A 22610-nucleotide genomic window follows, 5' to 3' on the forward strand; every position below is an offset into this window, starting at 1 on the left:
TCCACCACCCAGACGCCCTCCACCACCCAAATGCCATTCACTACCCAAATGCCCTCTGGAGAGCTGTACAGCTGGTGTCCACTCAAAACCGGTCACACTCCTGGAGTTATGGGAGAGAAAAAGATACCCTCCCCACCCCATCTTCCCCTTTTCCCACCAGCCTCTCCTGGAGGATAAAAACCCCCAAACCCTAGGATCATACAATTTGCTTTTAAAGCTGTTTCATTTTAAGGCACATGCCCCTCATTTACTTAAAAGTACAAGTATCTAAAAATCATAAAGAATTCACTGGGTAACAGCAAAAGTCAGTCCTCCTCTCCAAGGACAAAGGTGTGGGAGCCCCGGGTCCTTACCTGTTCCCCTGGGAGCTGGCACCTTTGCGGGCCACTGCAGATTCTGTCTGCTTCTGTCCTCAGACGCTCTCGGGCTGTGCGATTCTGGGCTGACTGTAAATCTCCTCAGGTTTGGCTTCCTCTTCCTTAATAAAACCATTGGTGTTTCATCTGCTGAAAGATGCAAAATCTTTCAATAATTATTTGAAATTCAATAATTTTTTGTTTACAGGAAAATGTCTTCCACATAAAGAATGTTCAAAGGGCCCAGCAATGGTGGGGGGTAGGGTTAGGTGGAAGGGCAGTCAAGAGAAAGGACCCAGGAGGTCACAGAAGAGCCGGATTTGAAATCTGGTTTCATGTAACCATGTGAGCTTAGGAAAATCACTTTACCTCTTCAAGCCTCAGTTTCCCTACTTGCTACAGGGAAATAATAATGCCTCCTTCATAGGATCACCTGAGGTCAGGAGTTTGAGATCAGCCTAGCCAACGTTGTGAAATCCCATCTCTACAAAAATACAACAATTAGCTGGGCTTGGTGGCGCACGCCTGTAGTTCCAGAGGCTGAGGCAAGAGAATCGCTTGAACCCGGGAGGTAGAGGTTGCAGTGAACCGAGATGGTGCCACTGCACTCCAGCCTGGGCAACAGAGCGAGACTCCATCTCAAAAAAGAAAAAAAAAAGCCTCCTGTATAAGCACCCATGACACCTACGATGCAGAGGCCGAAGGAAGAGATCTTTCCTTTTGCTAAGAAGTTCCGTCTTTTTTTTTTTTCAAGATGGAGTCTTGCTCTTGTTGCCTAGCGTGGAGTGCAGTGGCATGATTTTGGCTCACTGCAATTTCTGCCTCCCAGGTTCAAGCGATTCTCCTGCCTTAGCCTCCTGAGTAGCTGGGATTACAGGTGCCTGCCACCACGCCCAGCTAATTTTCGTATTTTTAGTGGAGAGAGGGTTTCACCATATTGGCCATGCTGGTCTCAAAGTCCTGACCTCAAGTGATCCGCCCACATTGGCCTCCCAAAGTACTGGGATTACAGGCATGAGCCACTGCGCCCGGCCTTGCTAAGAAGTTTCTAGGTTCCAATCCACAGGTCTTGGGATGTGCCCGCTGGTAGCACTGTTGGGACACACAATGGCTCTGTCTCCCAAGTGCTCAGCCAGGTTTGAATCACAGCATATTTTGTATAATACCTGCATATTTGTATCCTCAGGTTTATTAGCAAACATGCCTGTACAGAAACGTTGCAAGCATCTGGGAACCGTATGCCTTTCTGTTTCCTGTTCCCTCCCCTCCACTGCGTTGGGATGATATTCATAGGAAGACAGTAGCTGGGGTGCTATTGTGGACCTAGTTTCCAATGAACGTTTTCTTTTTAATCCATATTTTGAATCAGGTTGCTAATTGATACAGTTTTGAGTTTCCTCTTCACATGTACTTAGTGTCAGTACACTTCAGTACTTACTGTACTGTACTTAGTGTCAGTACTCTTCACTAAGTGAATGTGGAGGAAAAGTTCTAGTATATTCCATGCATCTCTACAAGTTCTTGGGTTTACAAGGCAGTTACATCGTGAATATCTGGACGAAATTCCCCAAGATCATTTATTTGCCTGGATCATCTTCTTTTAGACAGTCAGAAATTTCACAAATAGATGTAGCCAGCTGGTAACATAGGGATAAAGCCAGGGAAGGCCCCCGACTTGTGTGTGAGAGCACAGCCTTTTTTGGCACATGAGTCAACTGGATTCACGTTCCAGAGTGTAAGTTGTAGTCATGTGAATAGTTTTCCTACAGATTCAGGGAGGGAATTAAAGTTCTTTCTGGCAGCCCATGAAACCTAATTTAATACAATGACTAGGTTTACTTACTTCTGACGGGCCTCAGGAGGGCATGGCAGTGGTCCTGTACGCCAAGACAGAGAGGATCATGCCCCGCAGGGAACTTACTAGAAGAAGGAAGTTGCTGGTGGTGTCAGAGCAACTTGGGGCAAGTTGGTGGAGCCCAGAGAAAGTTGTGGGTGTGAAAGGAGAGCCTGAAAGTTCTCTGGGAATGAGGTGGTCTTGGGATGGTGTAGGATGGTGATTAGATATGATTTTGCTGATCAAAAAGGGGGTGAGAGGAGGAAGGTGAGAGAGTGAGTGAGAGCGAGCGAGCGAGCTCTCTTAGTGTAAAACACACTAAGGGATCTGTCACTGAGGGAAGAAGGGAAGCATTTTCCCACTACCAAAAGTTGCATTCCTTGAACACAGAGGCTTCTCCCTCATCACCTGAGACCTCAGCCTCCCTCAGTTCTCAGAAGTCCTGCCTCCTGCTTTCCACCTCATGGAGAGAAGAGGAAGAAACAGAAGAAGGGCCAAGGAAGGGGCAGGCCTGAGGCTCAGGCCAAGTCTAGAAGGTCAGGACCTGGCCCCAAGGTCCTGAGGATAAGAATTTCACTTTGATTTCCAGCAGGAACATTCAAATTTCCCACCCACCCCAGGCAGCAGAACTTCACACTGCCCAGAGGCCACCGAGCCCCACCACCGTATTCGCCTTCACAGGGAGGGATGCTTCTGCCCATGGGACCTTTCTTGCCCAGCCTGCACCAGCCACAAGGTCCTCCAAAGTCTGTTTCCAGTTTATTCCACCAAGTCGACTCTGACTCTGCTTTGGCAAAAACCCTTACTTTCAGGGTTTTTTTTTTTTTTTTTTAAATGGCCTTTAGCGTTTAAATATTCTAAAATTGCTTAATGAGTATGTCTTTTCTCTCCAACTAGCCTGCACGCTCCTTAAGAATGAGGATCTCTCTTAGCCAGTCTATGTGTTGCCTCATACTGTTGTGCAGGACAAGTGTTAATTGCCTTGTCGTGCAGGGCGAATATTAGTATGATGTGTAGGGCTTGAGAAGATGCATTCGGCCCAAACTACAGGGGAACTTGAAAACTAGAACACGTTTTTTTTTGTTGTTGTTGTGCAGAACGCCCAACATGGCTTAAGATAAAAGGTTATTTAATTTGTTTTCTTGTTCAAAAAAACTGCTTTCTTCAAAGCATCAGATCTCTTAAATGATTGCCAAAACCATTACCATGTGTCCTCTAATCAAGTTCTCAGCAAACTAAAGTAATAAAGCTGAACAACTGGAGATTGTTTTACTAGGCCTGACAGTGAAGAAACCGCCCCTATTAGTGTAGGCAGGATCCTCTGAACTTTGGCAACTTTAACGTCAGTTTCTGCAACTGTAAAATGGTCCATCTTGTTACTGTGAAGTTTAGCAAAAACGTACATAAATGGCCTACCTGGTGCATGTTAGGTACTAATGATGGTAGCTGCTGCTTCTACTGTAAAGAATACTACCACTACTACTGAGAATAATAATGGGAAATCTGAAGTCACTCCCATGAGACAACTGAATTTGACCAGAAACTCATTGTTATGCAGACTTCACAGGTTGGGAATAACTTATTCAATAGCCTTCGTTCCGGTGTAGTTCTTGTTGATTCTCTCCCTCAATCCTTCTTTTATAAAATCCAAAAGGCAAATAGCAACTCTTTATGTTATGATTTGTTCAACAAATACCTGTGTGCCTTTGCTATGCTGTAATTTGAGGGTTCACAAAGATGAGCAAGATGTTGCCTCATGACCTTAAAGATTATTATAATCTAATTTGGCTGCACTGCTGACTTCTTCCCTGTGATACCCTTTTGGTTCTATGGAAAACAAAACTCTCGCAAAATATTTTCTCTTCTCTCTCTGTAAGTGCAGTCACAAATGAGGGGACCTAAATTGCAGTTTGCGTGCACTTGGGTTTAAGAGTTTCTAGGTCCGGGCGCAGTGGCTCACACCTGTAATCCCAGCACTTTGGGAGGCCGAGGTGGGTGGATCACGAGGTCAGGAGTTCGAGACCAGCCTGGACAACATAGTGAAACCCCATCTCTACTAAAAATACAAAAAATTAGCCGGGCATGGTGATGGGCGCCTATAATCCCAGCTACTAGGGAAGCAGAGGCAGGAGAATCACTTGAACCCAGGAGGCAGAGGTTGCAGTGAGCTGAGATTGCGCCACTGTGCTCCAGCCTCCAGGCTAGGCAACAGTGTGAGGCTCCATCTCCAAAAAAAAAAAAAAATCCCAGCACTTTGGGAGGCCGAGGCGGGTGGATCATGAGATCAGGAGATCGAGACCATCCTGGCTAACACGGTGAAACCTTGTCTCTACCAAAAATATAAAAAATTAGCCGGGCATGGTGGCAGGCGCCTGTAGTCCCAGCTACTCGGGAGGCTGAGGCAGGAGAATGGCATGAACCCGGGAGGCGGAGCTTGCAGTGAGCGGAGATCGAGCCACTGCACTCCAGCCTGGGTGACAGAGCAAGACTCCATCTCAAACAAAACAAAAAAAAAAAGGAGATTCTAACATTCAGCCAGGCATGGTGGCTCATGTCTGTAATCCCAACACTTTGGGAGGCCGAGGCAGGAAGATTACTTGAGCCCAGGAGTTTGAGACCAGCCTGGGCAACAAAGTGAGACTCCTGTCTCTACAAAAAAAGAAATAAAAAAAAATTAGCTGGGTGTGCTGGCATGTACCTGTGGTCCCGGCTACATGGGCGGCTGAGGCAAGAGGATCACTTGAGCCCAGGAGGTCGAGGCTGCAGTGAGCTGTTTGCACCACTGCCCTCCAGCCTGGGCAACAGAGCACGATGTTGTCTAGAAAAAGTTTCAAACCCTCAATTTGTATACCAAATTCCCATCACTTGCATGAAAAGTGAATCAAATTTCAGACCTTTGGGGGCTAGGATGGGTCTTCACCATGTCATGGATTCATAGATTCATCTGCAGGAAGACCAAGTCCTAGTTACACTGGACGATGAAATCAGCTTCCTTTTCAGGTAGCAAGACAAGCCCTTTGCCTTACAGAAAAGGACGCGGTTTGTGTTCAGGAGTTTCACTGCCGGGTAGCTCAATGTCCTGTTTACCAGTGAATTTTGGGAAGACTTTGGTTTGCTTTGGACAACATACAGATCCCTACTTCCAGGCTCTGAGCAAGGTGATGCCTCCAGTTTTAAAGAAACCAAACAGCTGTTTAGATTAAAGGCATCTGCCTTTGTTCTCTTGACAATGCTGGGAAACTGTGATTGTCGACTGAATAGTTCTTAATTTGACCAGGAAAGGGGGAAAAAAAGGGAGAAATCTCATATTTGTACAAGACCTTGACAAGTGAGAAGCAAGTCCATTCAACTGTTCACGTTCGGCTCTTACCATCACTTGTCATCCACAGATAGTTCTTGATAGACAAAGTTGAAAAGGACCATAGAAGGGAAATACAGTTCCTGAACCCTTATCCCGCCCCACATTACCTTGACTGGGATCCCTGGTGCCTAGGAGGTGCCAAGATCCCACTGGAGAGACAACTCTTTGAAAAAAATGTGCTTTCTTTGGATCCTGGGAAGAATTACAGCTTAATCGCGGGAGCCAATGTTGCCTTGGGGTAATAGGCAGCTTTCTGTGCAGTCACAAATAACAGGTCGCGTCTATTTGCCTATTTGGGTGTGCGAGAAATGTGTGTTGTCTCACATACCCAGAGGAGATCTTAATTAAAGCTTAATTATGTACCATAAATATGTTTTATTTTGGAACTCAGGGGTGGGATTTTTGATTTTAGGAAATGTGATGCCTAATAAGTAGGCATGAAAGGGAATGTAAACATCGGCTGAGCCCTTTCATTTGTCCCTCCTCCGAGTGGTTCTGAATGGGTTTCGGTTCCAGTGTGTGCCTTCAGAATGGCCTGTCCCCGGTGCCACCGCTCAGGGCGGCCTCGGCGTGTGCACATTCACATAGCCAAGGGTGTGATCAGACGCATTAGGAGAGCCTGTTTGGTTTCTGGGGGTGACATTGCACAGTGTGCCAGCTACAGGAGGTAAGAAATCAAATGAGTCTCCGGAGAGGATGGGATTTTATTGGTCGCTTGCTCCTTTGGCGCTAGAAGGTGGAGCCCGAGTGCAGTGGCCACGCTGTCCCGTCTTCCTGCTTCCCCGAACACCACACCGCCTGGTATTGTTCTTGGCATTGCCTCTGGCCCCTCTCCTGTCCACCTGCCTTCTGGAAGCCCAAAGTCCCCTCTCCCTGACTCCACTGTGCTGTGTCTTGCAAGGGTGACTTACCACACGAGGTAAATCCTACTGGGCCTTCGGGGGCCCTGCAGGCACAGCACAGGGGTCTCAGCCGGAGTCGGGCAGGAGATGGGGAAGTAGCACAGTGCGGCCGGGGACTCAGGCATGGGGTCCGGGGAGGTGGAAGCGGTGCTTGTGAAGGAGGGAACGGTAACCAGAGGCAGAGAGTGGGGAGGCTCCTGGGCCACTGGGGAGGCAGGTGGCACTAGTGGCAGGAGGAGGCAGCAGTAATTGGTATTGGGCTGCAGGACAGGGGAGAAAGCGAAGACGGAGCAGTAAGGGGTGTATTCAACACAGAACAGGGGGTGCTTACTGCTGCCACCTGCACAAAAGAAAAAGAGCAGTCAGGAAGCAGCACTGGGGGTGGGTGGGGTGGGGGGAAGGACATAAAGACGTCTGCGAATGAATCCAGACTCAAAAACTGTGCTCCAATGTGATAGAAGCAGCAGGCCTGGCTCCTGCCCAGGAGGCACCTGGACTAGATCTCAGTGTCACTGAGGAGTTAACCAAGGGAAGCGGCACCAGCATCACACTCTGTTCCAGCCAACAGTCTCCAGCGTCCCTGACAGATGTCAGGAAGTTCTTTCCCCTGTAAGATCTCGGAGAATGTCCTGGGGCTGCCGTGTGGAAGCTCTGGGGCCTTTCTCATCTCCCACTGCCAGCCTAATGAGCTGTGCTGGTAGCAACAGATGGCGACCCGCAGGGTCTCACTTGGGTAAAGCTCTCTCCCCCAATCCTCCAGCTGCCCCCGCTAGCAGGCTGTAGTCATGCCCTGATCTGGCCTTTCTGCTGCGGAGGGGAAGCTTGGGAAAAGAGAAAGAAAGGAGAGAGATCCCAGCGGGATCATGGGAAGGGAGAAAAATCACGCTGGTGGAAAAGCAGGTAAACAAGAGAGATGTCCTGTTGAAACTGATGATCTGTTCACTAACCTCTCGCTCAAACTGCTAACCTTGCTGGAGGCAGAATACGGGTGCCCGATGGAGTCATGAGTCAGAGCTACCCCTTCATGCCTGACAAATCTCAGCTTTGCCACTAACCAGCTGGGTCACCTTGAATCAACGGCTTACCTGCCTGGAACCTGTTTCCTCACCTGCAAAATGAGACGGGTGTTTTTTCTAGCCTTGCTCCTTCAAAGGTGGTTCATAGACCAGCAACATTGACGTCACCTGGGACTTGTTAGCAATGCAGGCTCTCAGCCCACCCAGACCTTCTGAATCAGAACCTGTAGTTGCTCAAGAGCCCCAGGTGTTTCTCATGAATGTTAATGTTTGGAAAAAGCAAGGCTCTGAGACAGCTGCCCAAACCCTGGGGATGAGAATCACCTGTTGTTCTTGCTCAAAATAGTTTTGCAGGCCCCTTTATTGGAGATTCTGATGCTGTGGGTCAGGGACGGGAAGCAGGCATTTTTATTTTTATGAAGAACCTCCCTGGTGATTTTTATTGTCAGAAAAGTTTGGGAGATGCCACAGCTAAAATCAGTTCCAAGTCTGAAGTCCATGGTTGTAGCTATCCAGTTGAAAACTATCGCCTAAGGCTGGGTGCGGTGGCTCACGTCTGTAATGCCAGCACTTTGGGAGACTGAAGCAGGCGGATTACTTGAGGTCAGGAGTTCGATACCAGCCTGGCCAACAGGGAGAAACCCCCATCTCTACTAAAAATACAAAATTAGCTGGGCGTGGTAGCGCATGCCTGTAGTCTCAGCTGTTCGGGAGGCTGAGGCAGAAGAATCGCTTGAACCCGCGAGGCAGAGTTTGCAGTGAGCCGAGATAGGGCTATTGCACTCCAGCCTGGGTGACAGAGCAAGACTCTATCTCAAAAAAAAAAAAAAAAAAAAAAAGAAAGAAAGAAAACCATTACCTATCATGCAGGGGTCTCAGTCCTTAGTGTCATGCTACAGAGGATTCGAGTAAATATCATCCACTTGTTTCTTCCCAAGTGGCCTCTGGAGTGGCTCCTATTTCTCGGGATCATTTCTCTCTCTAGCTGTCTTACTCATTCTTCTCTTTACCATTATCTCCCAAAGGTCCCCCAATATCTCTCTTCTTACTACATCCCCTGTTTCAGGGAGACATTCTTGCCATTTCAGCCACCTCTTACTGCAGGCCCTTGCGTCCTACCAGCAAGTGCTCTGGGAGGAGGGGGAGTGCTCTGTTGGGCAGGAGACCTGGGTCCCCAGGTGCTTCCTGGCAATGCCACCTGGCTGCCCTGCCTGCACCTCAAAGACAACACCACAAAAGGGGACCCACACTGTCCTTGCTTCCTCAGCCTTGGCAGAGGCAACCTCCACTGGCCTAGTTTACTGAGCCAGATTCCTGAGTTCTCTTTGATTCCTCTTTCTTCCTTATCCCTACATCCAAGTCACCAAGTTCTGCCAGCTTTACTTTCTTAAATGGCCCTCAAGCCCACTCCCTCTTCCTATTCCCTCTGCTTTTTTTTTTTTGGAGAAGGGTCTCACTCTGTCGCCCAGGCTGGAGTGCAGTGGCCGGATCTCGGCTCACTGCAAGCTCCACCTCCCGGGTTTACGCCATTCTCCTGCCTCAGCCTCTTGAGTAGCTGGGACTACAGGCGCCCACCACCACACCTGGCTAATTTTTTGTATTTTTTAGTAGAGAAGGGGTTTCACTGTATTAGCCAGGATGGTCTCGATCTCCTGACCTTGTGATCCGCCCGTCTCAGCCTCCCACAGTGCTGGGATTACAGGCGTGAGCCACCGCACCCGGCCTTTCTTTCTTTCTTTTTTTTTAAATAGAGATGGGGCTTGCTATGTTGACCAGGCTGGTCTTGAACTCCTGGCCTTAAGCAATCCTCCCATCTCAGCCTCCCAAAGTGCTAGGATTTCTTACAGGTGTGAACCACTGCACCTGACCCTCTTCTCTCTGCTTTTGCTCCTGCTCAAGTGCTTCTCATTTCTCCCCTAGTCCTCTGCAACTGCTACTTGTCTGGTCTCTTGGCTGTGTCTGACCACTCTTGGCTGCGTCTGGCCACCCTCACACTCTCAGCTGGCCCTTCTCCATGCTGCAGCCAGAGTCAGCTTTTACAAATGCCAATCTGATTGCATCACTTTCCTATGTAGAGCCCTTCCAGGACTGATGCCCCATCACCTCCAGCATGACATCTAAGGCCCTTGGAGGCCTGATCCTTGCCTACCTGTGGGGCCTCAACTTTATATTTCCTAATTTGTAGCCTGACCCTAAACCAGAAACCAGAGCTTCTCTCTCTCTCTCTCTCTCTCTCTCTTTTTTGAGATGGAGTCTCGCTCTGTCGCCCAGGCTGGAGTGTGGAGTGCAGTCACATGATTTCAGCTCACTGCAACCTCTGCCTTCTGGGTTCAAGTGATTCTCCTGCCTCAGCCTCCTGAGTAGATGGGATTACAGGTGCGCACCACTACATCTGGCAAATTTTTGTATTTTTAGTAGAGATGGGATTTCGCCATGTTGACCAGGCTGGTCTCGAACTCCTGACCTCAAGTGATCCACCCATCTTGGCCTCCCAAAGCGCTGGGATTACAGGTGTGAGCCAACATGCCTGGCCCTAAACTAGAACTTCTGAAACTCAGATGTACATAGGAATATCCCTGAGATCTTCTTCAATGCAGGTTCTGAGCCAGTCAGTCTGGATTGGGGCCTGAGGTTCTGCATTTCTAAGAAGCTCTCAGATGATGGTTTCTGCTACTTGCCTGGGGACACTTGGAGCACAAGGCCCTAGATTATTTGTAGCTCCTTGATGTCTGTCTGTCTCTCCCTGTCTTCCTGGCTCCCTCTCTGTGCCTTTGCACACTCAGTACCTGCTGCCAGGCACATCTTTCTTGCCCTCTTCACCTGGTTAAATCCCTGTCCTTCAGGATTTTCACTCCACCTGGCCCTGCCCACAAGCTCTTAGAACTTACCTTGGTTAGGGCATGTACTGCACTATCTGCCCTTACTGGAATCCTGCTCGCCCACCAGGCTGGGAGCCCTGGAGGGCATGCCCTGTGTGTTTTGTATTCTGGTTCCCCATTACCCGGCAGGTAACCATGTATAAATGAAGTGCAGAATGAATGAGTGATGGATGAGTACACCAGTTTGCCCTGGTATCATGCATCCTGGGACGGTGGGGACAGTTGAATGTATTTGCTAACATCCCCATAGGTACTGGATAAACGGATGACTTCACTGATGATCAGATTGTTAAAATTTTAACAATCAAATTATAACCACTTTTTTTTGTTGTTGTTGTCGTCGAGACACAGTTTCACTCTGTTGCCCAGGCTGGAGTGCAGTGGCACAATCTCGGCTCACTGCAACCTCTTGCTCCCGGGTTCAAGCGATTCTCGTACCTCAGCTTCCTGAGTAGCTGGGATTATAGGCGCACGTCACCACACCCAGCTAATTTTTGTATTTTTAGTAGAGACGAGGTTTTCCCATGTTGGCCAGGCTGGTTTCAAACTCCCAACCTCAGGTGATCCGCTTGCCTTGGCCTCCCAAAGTGCTGGGATTACAGGCATGAGCCACTGAGCCCGACCAAATTCTAACCACTCTTACATCTCAAATGCAAGTGTCTTTGGTCAAGTGGCATTCGTATGGAGACACTAGCCCTGGAGCAGTTGGCGGTGTTGGGAGCAGGGTTCATAAGCAGAGCAAGGCTTGGGGATTAACCTTTGCCTAAAGCCTGGTCTACATCTAGGGTTTCCACCCACCTACCTACCTGGTGAGACTGGCAAGGATTTCCATTTTACTGATGAGGAAACTGAGTTCAGAGAAGTTGCCTGCTCACATTTATGGGGTTATAAAATGATAGCACCAGGATTTGGAGCCGGGACTTCATTCTGGGCTCTGCGACAACCCTGAGCCCCCCTGTCTTGACAGCGTGTATCATAACTGGACTGATAATTACGATTCTCTATTAAAAACTGGGAGCATCCACTTAAATTGTTTTGTTTTGTTTCTAACTTGGCAGATAGCTTGGAAAGTTGCTGGACACCAGTTGGACTTGCCACAAAAACCATTCATCTTGGCCTTTCAGAAAAAACCTTCAGAAGAATTGATTTGCAAGGTGAATTATGAGGATTTAGGGTCTGCCCTCAAATTTCTCTTTCAGGCTGCTCTTCAAATAAATATTTCCCAATCCAAAAGAGACCACAGTTATTTTAGATGTTTGTCTTTTAACATCTGAATGTACTGCTTTTTCTTAGTTTTGCAAGAACCTGTCCTCACAATAATCCATCTGCGGCTGAAAAGTCTTGTTACTCCTGCAAATCTGAATGCAGTCATGACTAACATTGCATTAAACAATAAGTGAGGATAATTTCAGAACACTTGGCTTTGCTTTAAAGGGCAAGATTTTGGAAGCAGGTTCACAGGACTCCATCCAGATCTGTCTTCCTGGCACATAACTCGGGGGACCATGCCCAAGCTCCAGGTGAGAGCAGAGGGCAGGAGAGGGGACGCTCACTTCCCACACGTCTGGCCCCAGGGTAGGGAGCTCGTTAGGATTCCAGGTGCCAGAACCCCACAGCACAGTGGCCTTTGGATGCCCCTCCATGTCCTGGAAAGGACAGGCGGCTCCTCTCCAACTCCGGGTGGGGCTGGGAGAGGTCTTGAGAGCATGCAGGCCTTGGAGGCCAACACAGCTCCCCAAATGTCCCTGTGTCCCTGCACTCGCTGGGCCTGCTAGCTGTTCTGGGTCTCAAGGATGTATATACAATTCTGAACATGTAACTAAGAACGTGTAACTCCGCTAGGCTCATACCTTACCCTATACCAGTGTCCAGAATGTGGGATTTCTGAGCTGATTGCATGTGAGACCCAGCCAGGTCTTGACTCACTGCCTGAATTTGCCATGTCTTTCTGGAGATAGAGCCTATCTCTGGCTTGGTGAATGCTGTCTGATTCTTCATCTTTTTCCATTTGGCATTTTGCTTTGAAACTCAGAGTGTTTTTGAAACTCAGAGTGTTGTAAAAGTATTTGTACCTGCATTTATGTTAAAGAGTCTAAAAAATACAACTCTGGGCTGGGTGCTGTGGCTCATGTCTGTAATCCTAGTATTTTGGGAGGCCAAGATGGGAGGATCACTTGAGCCCAGGCGTTCAAGACCAGCCTGGGCAACAAAGCAAGACCTTGTCTCCATAAAAAGTAAAAAAATGGCCAGGCACGGTGGCTCACGCCTGTAACCCCAGTACTTTGGGAGGCCAAGGCGGATAGATCACCTGAGGTCGGGAGTTCAAGATCAGCCTGACTAACATGGAGAAACCCTGTCTCTACTAAAAATACAAAATTAGCCGGGCATGGTGGTACATGTCTCTAGTCCCAGCTACTCGGGAGGCTGAGACAGGAGAATCGCTTGAACCTGGGAGGCGGAGGTTGCCATGAGCCGAGATCGTGACACTGCACTCCCGCCTGGGCAAGAAGAGCGAAACTCTGTCTCAAAACAACAACAACAGTGACAAAACAAAACAAAAACAAAGAGAGTAAAAAATTCGCCAGGCATAGTGGCGTGTGCCTGTAGTGACAGCTACTTGGAAGGCTGGGGTCAGAGGATCACTGGAGCCCAGGAGTTTGAGGTTGCAGTGACCTATGATTGCACCAGTACACTTCAGCCTGGGCAACACAGTGAGACCCCACCTCAATAATCAATCAATCAGTCAATCAATAAAATACAACTCTGATTTTTGTAAAGAAAAAAGATGTTTTAGGAGGACACTCTTAAGACAAAGAAAACAAAGTTTTCTAGTCCGTTCTCCCCATTACCTGCTGCTCTCATGTACTAGGAATAATAATGTGATAATTAATTGGCTGCAGCGGCAGGGACTGTGTTAAAGGCTGGACGTATGTTTTATCACTGAGTTCTCACAGCAATCTCAGCAGGCAGGATCTGTTTCTCCTCATTGTACAGATGAGGAAACTGAGGCACAGATATACTTTATTTGGCCAAAGATAGACAGCAAATAAATGGGGCCCAGATGCAAATGCAAACATTTTGACTCCAAAACACTTGCCCGTAAACTGCATGTGCCACTGCATGGAGAGAGATAACAAGGAACACCACAAGTCACTTGTCCAGAAGCAGTTTCATGGACAACACAAACTTAATTTAAATGCGTGAATTCCTTTTAACAGGATGAAGAGCAATCTGATGGCTTCTCCGTTACAAATCTATTTGTGGAGAGCATTGATAGTTCCTATATTTCACATAGTCGTTTTGGAGGTTCTAGATGGCAGATTACACACAAAGAAAAACCCCTTTTTGATCATATGGATTATCATTACATAGATTTGCAGTCAAGCCATGTTCCCCAGCTACACTATTTTATTCAGTAAAAGTCTGGTATAACACAGGAAGTTACACCAGATTCCACTTCTGTAGCCTATTAGGCAGATGTTGCAAAGGAATTTCACTGTGTTTGATGCCTCAGTTTCATACAGAATCTCAGGTCTGACATGGGAGAAGTTTTGATGACCTACTACCAACTTTGTATCATCCCCAAAATGCTTTAGAGAAATATCTCTCTAGAGAGAAAAGCAAGGAACTGTGAATTTCACTAGTGAATTGGATCAATGTGTCCAGCTAATTCAGGTACCAAATCCTATTTTTCTGTTAACAGCAGAAAACTGTCTACATCACGACGGCTACCGAGCTCAACTTTTCCTGAACGGACTCAGCTGAAATCCTTGCCATGTCTCGGTTCTCATTTCGCTATGCTAACTACGGAGCCCAGAGGGTGAGTCTACACATGTTAAATGGATGGATCTTAACACATCGATGCTTTGTTTTTAGCCAGATTGCTGCACAACTTATTCCACTTCTGCAGCACCTGCCATCCATCACTAGGATGGTTCTGCTTGGGGACAGCCAGGCCACAGCCCTCCTCACGGCTGCATGGGTCTTGGACGTGGTCTAGGGCCATAACGCAGTGATGAAGCTGGCGGTTTGTAGAGGCTTTTACTACAAGTAACATCCCTCATTTGATGAAACAGATATCTTTCTGCCAACCTGGCTCTGTCACTCAAACCTGGTGTTTTTCAGTCTGGTAATTCTTCACATGTGATGTTTTAAAGAATGTTAAGTGAATTAATTCTCCCTTTTTGTCAGTGCTGTAAGTTCCATATAGGGTTTGCTCAGTCTGAAGAACATCTGTGTTAATCAGACAAACTAAAGCATTGAGTGGATCTAAACGGTTCCTTTTAATGATTTTTCTCCACGATGACAAAGCACACTATGCAAACAACCACCTGATTTTAGCAAGAGGGCTAAAAATTATATTGCATAAATGGAGTTGCGTTATTTAAACTTAAATTCAGGCCAGGCACGGTGCCTCACGCTTGTAATCCTAGCACTTTGGGAGGCAGAGGCGGGCGGATCCTTGAGATCAGGAGTTTGAGACCAGCCTGGCCAACGTGGTAAAACCCTGTCTCTACTAAAAATACAAAAATTACCCGGAAATCGCTTGAACCCGGGAGGTGGAGGTTGCAGTGAGCCGAGATCATGCCACTGCACTCCAGCCTGGGCAACAGAGCAAGACTCCATCTCAACAAAAACAAACAAACAAAAAACCCTGAAATTCAAACTTTTGCCATTAAAAACATCCTCAAATCGATAAATTACAACTTGTATTTTGAAATATTGGTGGAATGACCTTACCTGCTCTGTTTCAACCTTAGACAGCTGAATTAAAGCCTAATTCCTACCAAAAGTCTTTAAAATGAGAAATTAACCGTGATGATACTTACCCCTGATTAAATAAGAAGCAAGAGTTGGGGCTTTGCCTGAGAGAACATTTCAGAAGTCAATTTGGTTTTGACTTCGTTAAAGCAATAAAATGTGGGCGGTTAATCTGAGTGAAAGCTGCCATGTTCTAAAAATGCATGAAGACTTAACTGGACGGGTGCTTGCACGGCAGAAGCTATTTAGGATTGGAAAGTAGCTGTGATTTGGATTTTAATGAATTGCACGCTATTGACGAATTCTTCAGCAGTCAGCCTGAATCCTTTCCACTCAACTTAGACCCTTCTGCCTAGTTACTCCAACTTAAACCTCAGTTCCTGGAGGAATCAAGTTTGTCTTAGAGCGGCTGTCTTTGATGGAGATGAGCCCGAGAGACATCAAATTTTCAGTGAATTTCAGCCCCTTTCTGGAAACTATTAAATCACTCCCGCCCCAAGTAGAAGACTGATCTTTGCTCTAAGGCACCTAAAGAGTGACTATTTTTCCAAATTGCACCAAAAGGAGGATTTATCAAGCACCTTTTCTATCAGAGAGGACAAACCCAGAACAGGAAAACTTTATTACTTTCTCTCTTGGCTATAAATTATGCTATTCAGATGTATTTGAAAGCTTCTCTTTATGCTCTTGCTTGAGCCATAAAACTTGATACCTGGGGCCAAATGCCTTTATCCCCAAGAAGGGCGAAGAAGATGAAAAGGCAGCAGCTATAGGCGGAAGCCACACAAATGACTGGGCAGAAAATGTGGGCAGTGGAGAAAGTTACATTGCATGATTCACGCCTCCTTGACCTTATATTCTACTCTGAAATTAATGTTACCGTTTGCATAGGATCACTGGCCTTTCACAACCTGAAATAGCCATTCAGAAAACATTAGGTTTAACCAATACCATCTATTTGATTGTTGTTGTTATATTTATTTATTTAATTAATTTATTTTTGAGGCAGAGTCTTGCTCTGTTGCCCAGGCTGGAGTGCAGTGGTGCCATCTTGGCTCACTGCAACCTCCGCCTCCCAGGTTCAAGTGATTCTCCTGCCTCAGTCTCCCGAGTAGCTGGGATTACAGGCGTGCATCACTACAACTGGTTAATTTTTGTATTTTTAGTAGAGACAGAGTTTTGCCATGTAGGCCAGGCTGGTCTCAAATTCCTGACCTCAAGTGATCTGCTGGCCTCAGCCTCACACGAGTGCTGGGATTTCAGGTGTGAGCCACCACGCTCGGCCTGTTGTTATTTTTAATACTGGGATTTTAGATCTGATGAATTTCAATAAGCCAGCCACTCACCTGGAGACGGTTCACTGGGGTCCGCTTTCTCTGCTTTCCTTGCAATCATGGTACTTTTATGTTTCTGCTTGACTGATGTTTGGTCAATGGCCGGAAGTTTGGAGTCACACTTAAACGCAGATATTTTGGTAGATGACCTTGGTTCAGTTAGAGGATCCTCTTCACTAGAACTCTACCAAAAATGAAATACGTCTGAGTATCAGTGGCCAAGTAGGTCACCTTTGTTAGGCAGAGGAAACAGAAATGAGGCAAATGCAGTGACCCTCTCCAGCAATAATCCTAGACTCTTCTGCCAGGGTCAACACGCCCGTTCACCAGAGAGATTCAGATGGGCTGGGCAGAGCAACTTAGAAAAAACGGCAGAATTAATGAGTCTGTTTTGTAGAACATTATGAAAGAATGCATTTTTCTATGAGTGTGTTTTGTGGAACATTATGAAAAGAATGCATGTCTGACCCTTAAGTAATCTGATGACCGATAAATAGCACATGTTAAAAGCTACATATGAAAGCAGGAGAAAAAAATCAGTGCTTTTAAACTTCGCATTGGTATTTGAACTACTTTGGAGATAGGCGAGAAAAAAAGTTCCTTATGTTAATCATATACTTGACAATGAAAAGGAAATGGAGGGAGTGTGGGGGAGGCCGATTAAATCAGACCTCAGTTTCAATCCTCTGTGTTATTGGGTGCAACATGAGACAGACTCATCCTTAAAAAGTCCCCTCCTTGTCACTCTTCTATAAAGAAGTCAGTATAAATCTATGCGTGGACAAATCATGATTCCTGTTGTGTCAGAATATCTCAACACAGCCATGCCAGCGCAATAAAAATTATCCAGGCATGGAACAGCTTTATACGTGGCTGTTACACAAAGAAAGGATGAAAACAATATAAATATCAGAAACCCGGTTTTAAAGGTGATTTAAGTACAGCCTGATGGCTTTAGGTCCTAGTGTTGGTATGACTTGCTAGGCTATCCATTCCGCAAGAAACAAATCACTAGGTTCCCCCTTCCCCGACCCTGGGGGGTCGCCGGGGGTGGGGTCACTAAGCTGTCTCCTACATTGTACATTAGTCCAGTGTCGGAAAGTCCTCTGAAAAATGTAGTCTTTTGCAGACATAGAATGCTAAATTAACGTCCCTGGTACCTCCCCAACTCTTGCAATTTGTACTGATCTTGCTCACCGTTCTCCCTGTCAGTTGTGGCACTGTCATTTCACAGGCTCCTGACTCAGGAAAATACTCTGAGTGGCTTTGAATTATTGGATGTGATGTAAGACAAACTAAATTCTAAAAAAGTCCTCTACTTGTCAGTCTTCTGTAAAGAAGTCTACATAAATCTACAGGTGGACAGATCGTGATCCTCCAAGATGATGAATCATGCTTTTAAATTGAGAGTTTGGATACAGCCTTCAAACAAATAATTCTTGTTTTCAGAAAATAGATTACCCTCAGATAAAGTGACCAGAGAAGCACAAGACACAACAAACTGATTGTTCTCCCCTTTCCTTTTTGATTTTGCTATTTAATCGAAATCCTTGCAAATTATTCTGAAATGTCAAAGATGAAACATTAGGTCATTTCTTTTTTCTTTTCTTTCTTTCTTTTTTTTTTTGAGACAAAGTTTCACTCTTACTGCCCAGGCTGGAGTGCAGTGGTATCATTTTGGCTCACTGCAACCTCCGCCTTCCGGGTTCAAGCAATTCTCCTGCCTCAGTCTCCCGAGTAGGTGGGATTACAGGCACCCACCATCATACCCGGCTAATTTTTGTATTTTTAGTAGGGACGGCGTTTTGTCATTTGGCCAGGCTGGTCTCGAACTCCTGACCTTAGGTGATCAACCTGTCTTGGTCTCTCAAAGTTCTGGGATTACAGGCGTGAGCCACCATGCCTGGCCAAAACATTAGGTCATTTCTGAACATGATAGGTTCTTTATTCTCAGAAAAGAAAATGTGGGCACATTTTAAGTATGACACCTAAGACTGTCATTGTATTTGGGTCCTGGAAGTCACAGTCCTGGAATTGTGTCCCAAGAAGAGCATCAATGAATAGGGGACAGAATCTCCTCCACAAACTGCTCAACACAATCAGCTTGGGCCCTGCGAGTCAGCCCTTTCTTTCCAGCCAGCAGAAAGGCAGGAAAAATGCCCCAGGCGAGGATGACCAACACCTGTGTCAGCAGCATCAGCAGCAGGTGTCCCTCAGCTCCTCTTAGCGGATCCATCTCCATTACCCCCAGCTGGGCCGGAATTCTTGGCTTGCCCCAGGCTGTGGTGAATAGGGAGGAGACCTTTATTGGTTGGGCTGTTAAGCCATGTTTATCCTTCCTCCACCCATTCATTAAACCTCAAGCCTTTAGTGCACTGAAGAGGTGAAAGCTTGGCCAGTTAAACCATCGTGTTACCTGCGGGATTGTGAGCCTACATTGTGAGTACATCCTTCTCTGGTTCAATCAACCTTATTTCTAGATGGTAACCATTAAGAGTCTAGAAACTGCAGCTAGAAGTCGGTGTTTTATCGGTTGTAAACTGAAGGCACAATGGCAAGAAGTGTAATACTTACGAATGTGTTAAAGGACTTTTTTCCCGCTTGCCTCATTGAGAAATCTTAAATATATCATGTCCACCTTTTGGTCTTTATTTCTTTCTTTTTTTTTCTTTTCTTTTCTTTTTCTTTTTGGAGACAGAGTCTTGCTCTGTCGCCCAGGCTGGAGTGCAGTAGCGTGATCTCGGCTCACTGCAACCTCTGCCTCCCTGGTTCAAGCAATTCTCCGGCCTCAGCCTCCTGAGTAGCTGGGACTACAGGTACACACCGCCATGCCTGGCTAATTTTTTGTATTTTAGTAGAGACAGGGTTTCACCATGTTGCCCAGGCTGGTCTCAAACTCCTGAGCTCAGGGAAGCCACCGCCTTGGCCTCCTAAAATGCTGGGATTACAGGTGTGAGCCACCGCGCCCGGCCTGTCCTCTTTGATGAAAACCCAAGGATCATCCTTGAGTGGGAGAAGTTGTAGTAAATCATTCTGGCACTAAAGCGTGGTATTTAAGGCCCTGGAGCCCGGCTCCATGGGAGTGAATCCTAGCTCTTGCACATAGTAATTGTGTGATATCGGGTTTGTTCATTTCTCTGGATCTCAGATTTCATTGGTGAACAATAGTATCTACCTTTTGGTGGTTTTGTGAGGATTACATAATATATATATGTACACACAGCACTTAGAACAGCGCCATATACATGTAACCCAGTAAGCGCCATGTAAATATTGGCTTTTATGATTAGCCATTAATTCATGTTCAGCCATTTAAAAAATTAACTAGCTAACTACTAAACATTTACTACCTATGGTTGAAACCAAAGCTAAAGTTCCCAATGAAAAATCCTATTGGATTTTACCTATTCCAGAAGGGTATGAATGGAGACGTGGGTTAGTTCCACACCGGACTCTTGGTTTCTTCTCTAGGGAATATAATCTATGATAGTATGACAATCTTATAAATGGCCAGTTGAAATTTATCTAGTTTTAAGAAAATGTGGTGCAATGGTTTTTCAGACCGTAAAGCTCTAATGGCAAATATTTGACAACATTAGAGATAATCAAACAATAATAATTAAAATATTAATTTTAAAGTTGATTTTTAAATTGCATCTTTTCCTCTTGTAATTTTGAAAAATAATTACAATTTTCATTGCTTCCTTATGTGTCCCCAAGTTGAAATGTCACTTGGAGGTGGAGACAATAGCACACTGCTATTCCTCTGGGGGACAAAAACCAGCTCTATCTTTAAAAATCAAAGCCCATGACATTAAAAACAAAAAGCCAAAATAAAACAAAACCCAACCTATGTGATACTTGAGTATACTTTACATTCTCTACTGAGAATTTGATGAAGGTTCTAGCAAAGCCATGTTAACTAAAATAAGTTGACAAAATTAATCAGTATTTTTTTGAGAATCGTCATTTTTGTACTTAAGGTTTTCTAAAGATCCTGGACTTTCTCTACTGGCCTCATGCCTAATAAAGTAGAGCTATCACTTTGCCCAACGCTACACTCTTTCAAAAGTTCACAGAAAGGCCCACATCGAGAAGAGAAGGAACTTAACTGGGTAAGTAGCATTGGGCAGTGAGGTAATGACATCATGGTTCAAGTTAGACGTCCTGGAAGGTGAAGACGCATGGGTTGGGAAGGGGGATACATCTCCTCGGGAATGTGAGAATGATTCGATTCTTAAAAACTAGGACCTAACAATATGGTGTCTGAAATGATAAGGCGACAATGAACAGAGATGACCCGAAGAGCAAGTAGACTAAGGCAGTCGGGGACAGAAAAGACTTCAAGTTATTTTCCAACTGTTGCCTGATGGCTCCTTTCCAAGAACCGGGAAACTGGTTCTTAACTGATATGCCATTTCTGTCCCTCCCTGAGAGGTGCTACTGAATTCTGATTGATGTGTACCAAACCCATCTTTGCCGTGAGTCGTGTGATGGAGGCTGAGCTGAGTGGATCTACGATATAGTGCAGGGCACAGCTTACTGTGGATGGGAGGGAAAAGGCAGAGTAGTGTCAAGCTGGCGCCAGACTGTGTTGAGTACATTTAAAATGAACTTGGTCTCGTGAGATTATAAAGAGTGTGGTCAAGGCAGTGAACCTCAACCTTTAAACAGTGACAACATGGGAAGGTTGATCAAGGGACTGTGTGGGCCAACGAGAACCTTCAGAGCACTGTTCCCAAAGCCCACACTCAAATTGTGCCTCAAACACAAAAACCGCCTTAGGGAATTGAGGGCAGCTTGTATAAATAGCATTCTGGATAGGATGGTTACCTTTACATAGTCATGAAATATAAAATATGTTCTGCACAAAGTGCTGTTATAGCACAAAGCAGGCAAAACTTTCTCTTGTCCAGAAAAAAACACTTACAGCAGCAAAATCCCTCCTGCGGGTTCAGGACAATTTTGAGTGTGCCAGAATTGTAAGCTTGGACAATAAAGAACGAGGATCAGTAGGCTTTTTGGTCTTTCTGGACTCAGGTACCACCCACCTGAATCAAACTGCTGCTGACTCTCGTCTGTCTGCCCCATCTGAAGACGTGGCTGCCAGGCGGAGCTGGGTAAGACTAGGCACTACATGCCCTTGGTCTCCGTTTTGTCTGAAGATGCTTTTTGGAGGCCGGGTGCAGTGGCTCACGCTTGTAATCCAAGCACTTTGGAAGCCAAGGTAGGCGGATCACTTGAGGTCAGGAGTTTGAGACCAGCCTGGCCAACATGGTGAAGCCCCGTCTCTACTGAAAATACAAAAAGAATTAGCCGTGTGTAGTGGCACGTGCCCTAATTCCAGCTACTTGGGAAGCTGAGGCACGAGAATTGCTTGAACCTGGGAGGCAGAAGTTGTAGTGAGCCGAGATTGTGCCACTGCCCTCCAGCCTGGACAACAGAACAGGACTCTGTCTCAAAAAAAAAAAAAAAAAGAAAAAGAAAAAAAGATGCTTTTTGGAGTCAGCTGGGCTGCTAGATTGCCTAAACATCACAGGCACCTGTCTACCATCGAGTTCCACAGAGAACACCCTCCTGCCTGCAGACTTCTCCCGGATTTTCAGGCCAGCAAGTTGAAACAACCCAGCCTGTGGCCCTGGCTGGAGAGTGGCCTCAGTGATTTAAGTCTTCGTAACATTCCATCACTGGGGGGTGCCCTCTGAAGGAGAGCCATGTGGGTCTACTTGCTTTGCGATTACTATTCAGCCCACTGTGGAATGGCCACTGAGTGAAACTTCGCACTGTGAGTTACTGACGTGGCAAGCAGGACGTGCTAGGTACTTCTTATGATGCCAGGCAATCCCTTGTGTGCTGCAGAAATCACTGCTCAGTTTACATGGTTGGTGACCACACATTTTCCCCACTTCCAAATACTAGGGATACCTGTGTGTAGCATTATCTGGCTGTAGCAGGAGCAGGATTCTGTGTGGTGCAAAGACGAAAAGGAAGCAGTATGTGGGAAGGAAATTGATAGATTTAAAAAACTGGAATGCAGCCGGGCATGGCGGCTCACGCCTGTAATCCCAGCACGGTGGGAGGCTGAGGCACTTGAGCCCAGGAGTTTGAGACCAGCCTGGGCAACATAGCGAGACCTTGTCTCTACAAAAAATTTAAAACATTAGCCA

General features: G+C 46.2%; 1 protein-coding gene across 4 annotated transcripts in view; it reads right to left on the bottom strand.

The window, feature by feature from the left end:
* Positions 1 to 22610, bottom strand: part of MARCHF10 (membrane associated ring-CH-type finger 10) — a 114121-nt gene that overhangs the window by 42162 nt on the left and 49349 nt on the right. For 2 of the 4 annotated variants that reach the window (XM_026448073.2, XM_026448074.2), the window contains exons 4-5: positions 16456 to 16627; positions 354 to 506 (exon numbers count right to left, since the gene is read on the bottom strand). In XM_026448073.2, the coding sequence (XP_026303858.1) occupies positions 354 to 506; positions 16456 to 16627 (325 nt within the window). Of the gene's footprint in view, positions 1 to 353; positions 507 to 2863; positions 2978 to 16455; positions 16628 to 22610 lie in introns of all 4 variants that reach the window. The other 2 variants (XM_026448072.2, XM_026448075.2) reach the window with 2 other exon arrangements.

This window comes from Piliocolobus tephrosceles, chromosome 16 (genome assembly GCF_002776525.5).
Source record: "Piliocolobus tephrosceles isolate RC106 chromosome 16, ASM277652v3, whole genome shotgun sequence".
In the NCBI taxonomy this organism is placed as follows: Eukaryota; Metazoa; Chordata; class Mammalia; order Primates; family Cercopithecidae; genus Piliocolobus; species Piliocolobus tephrosceles.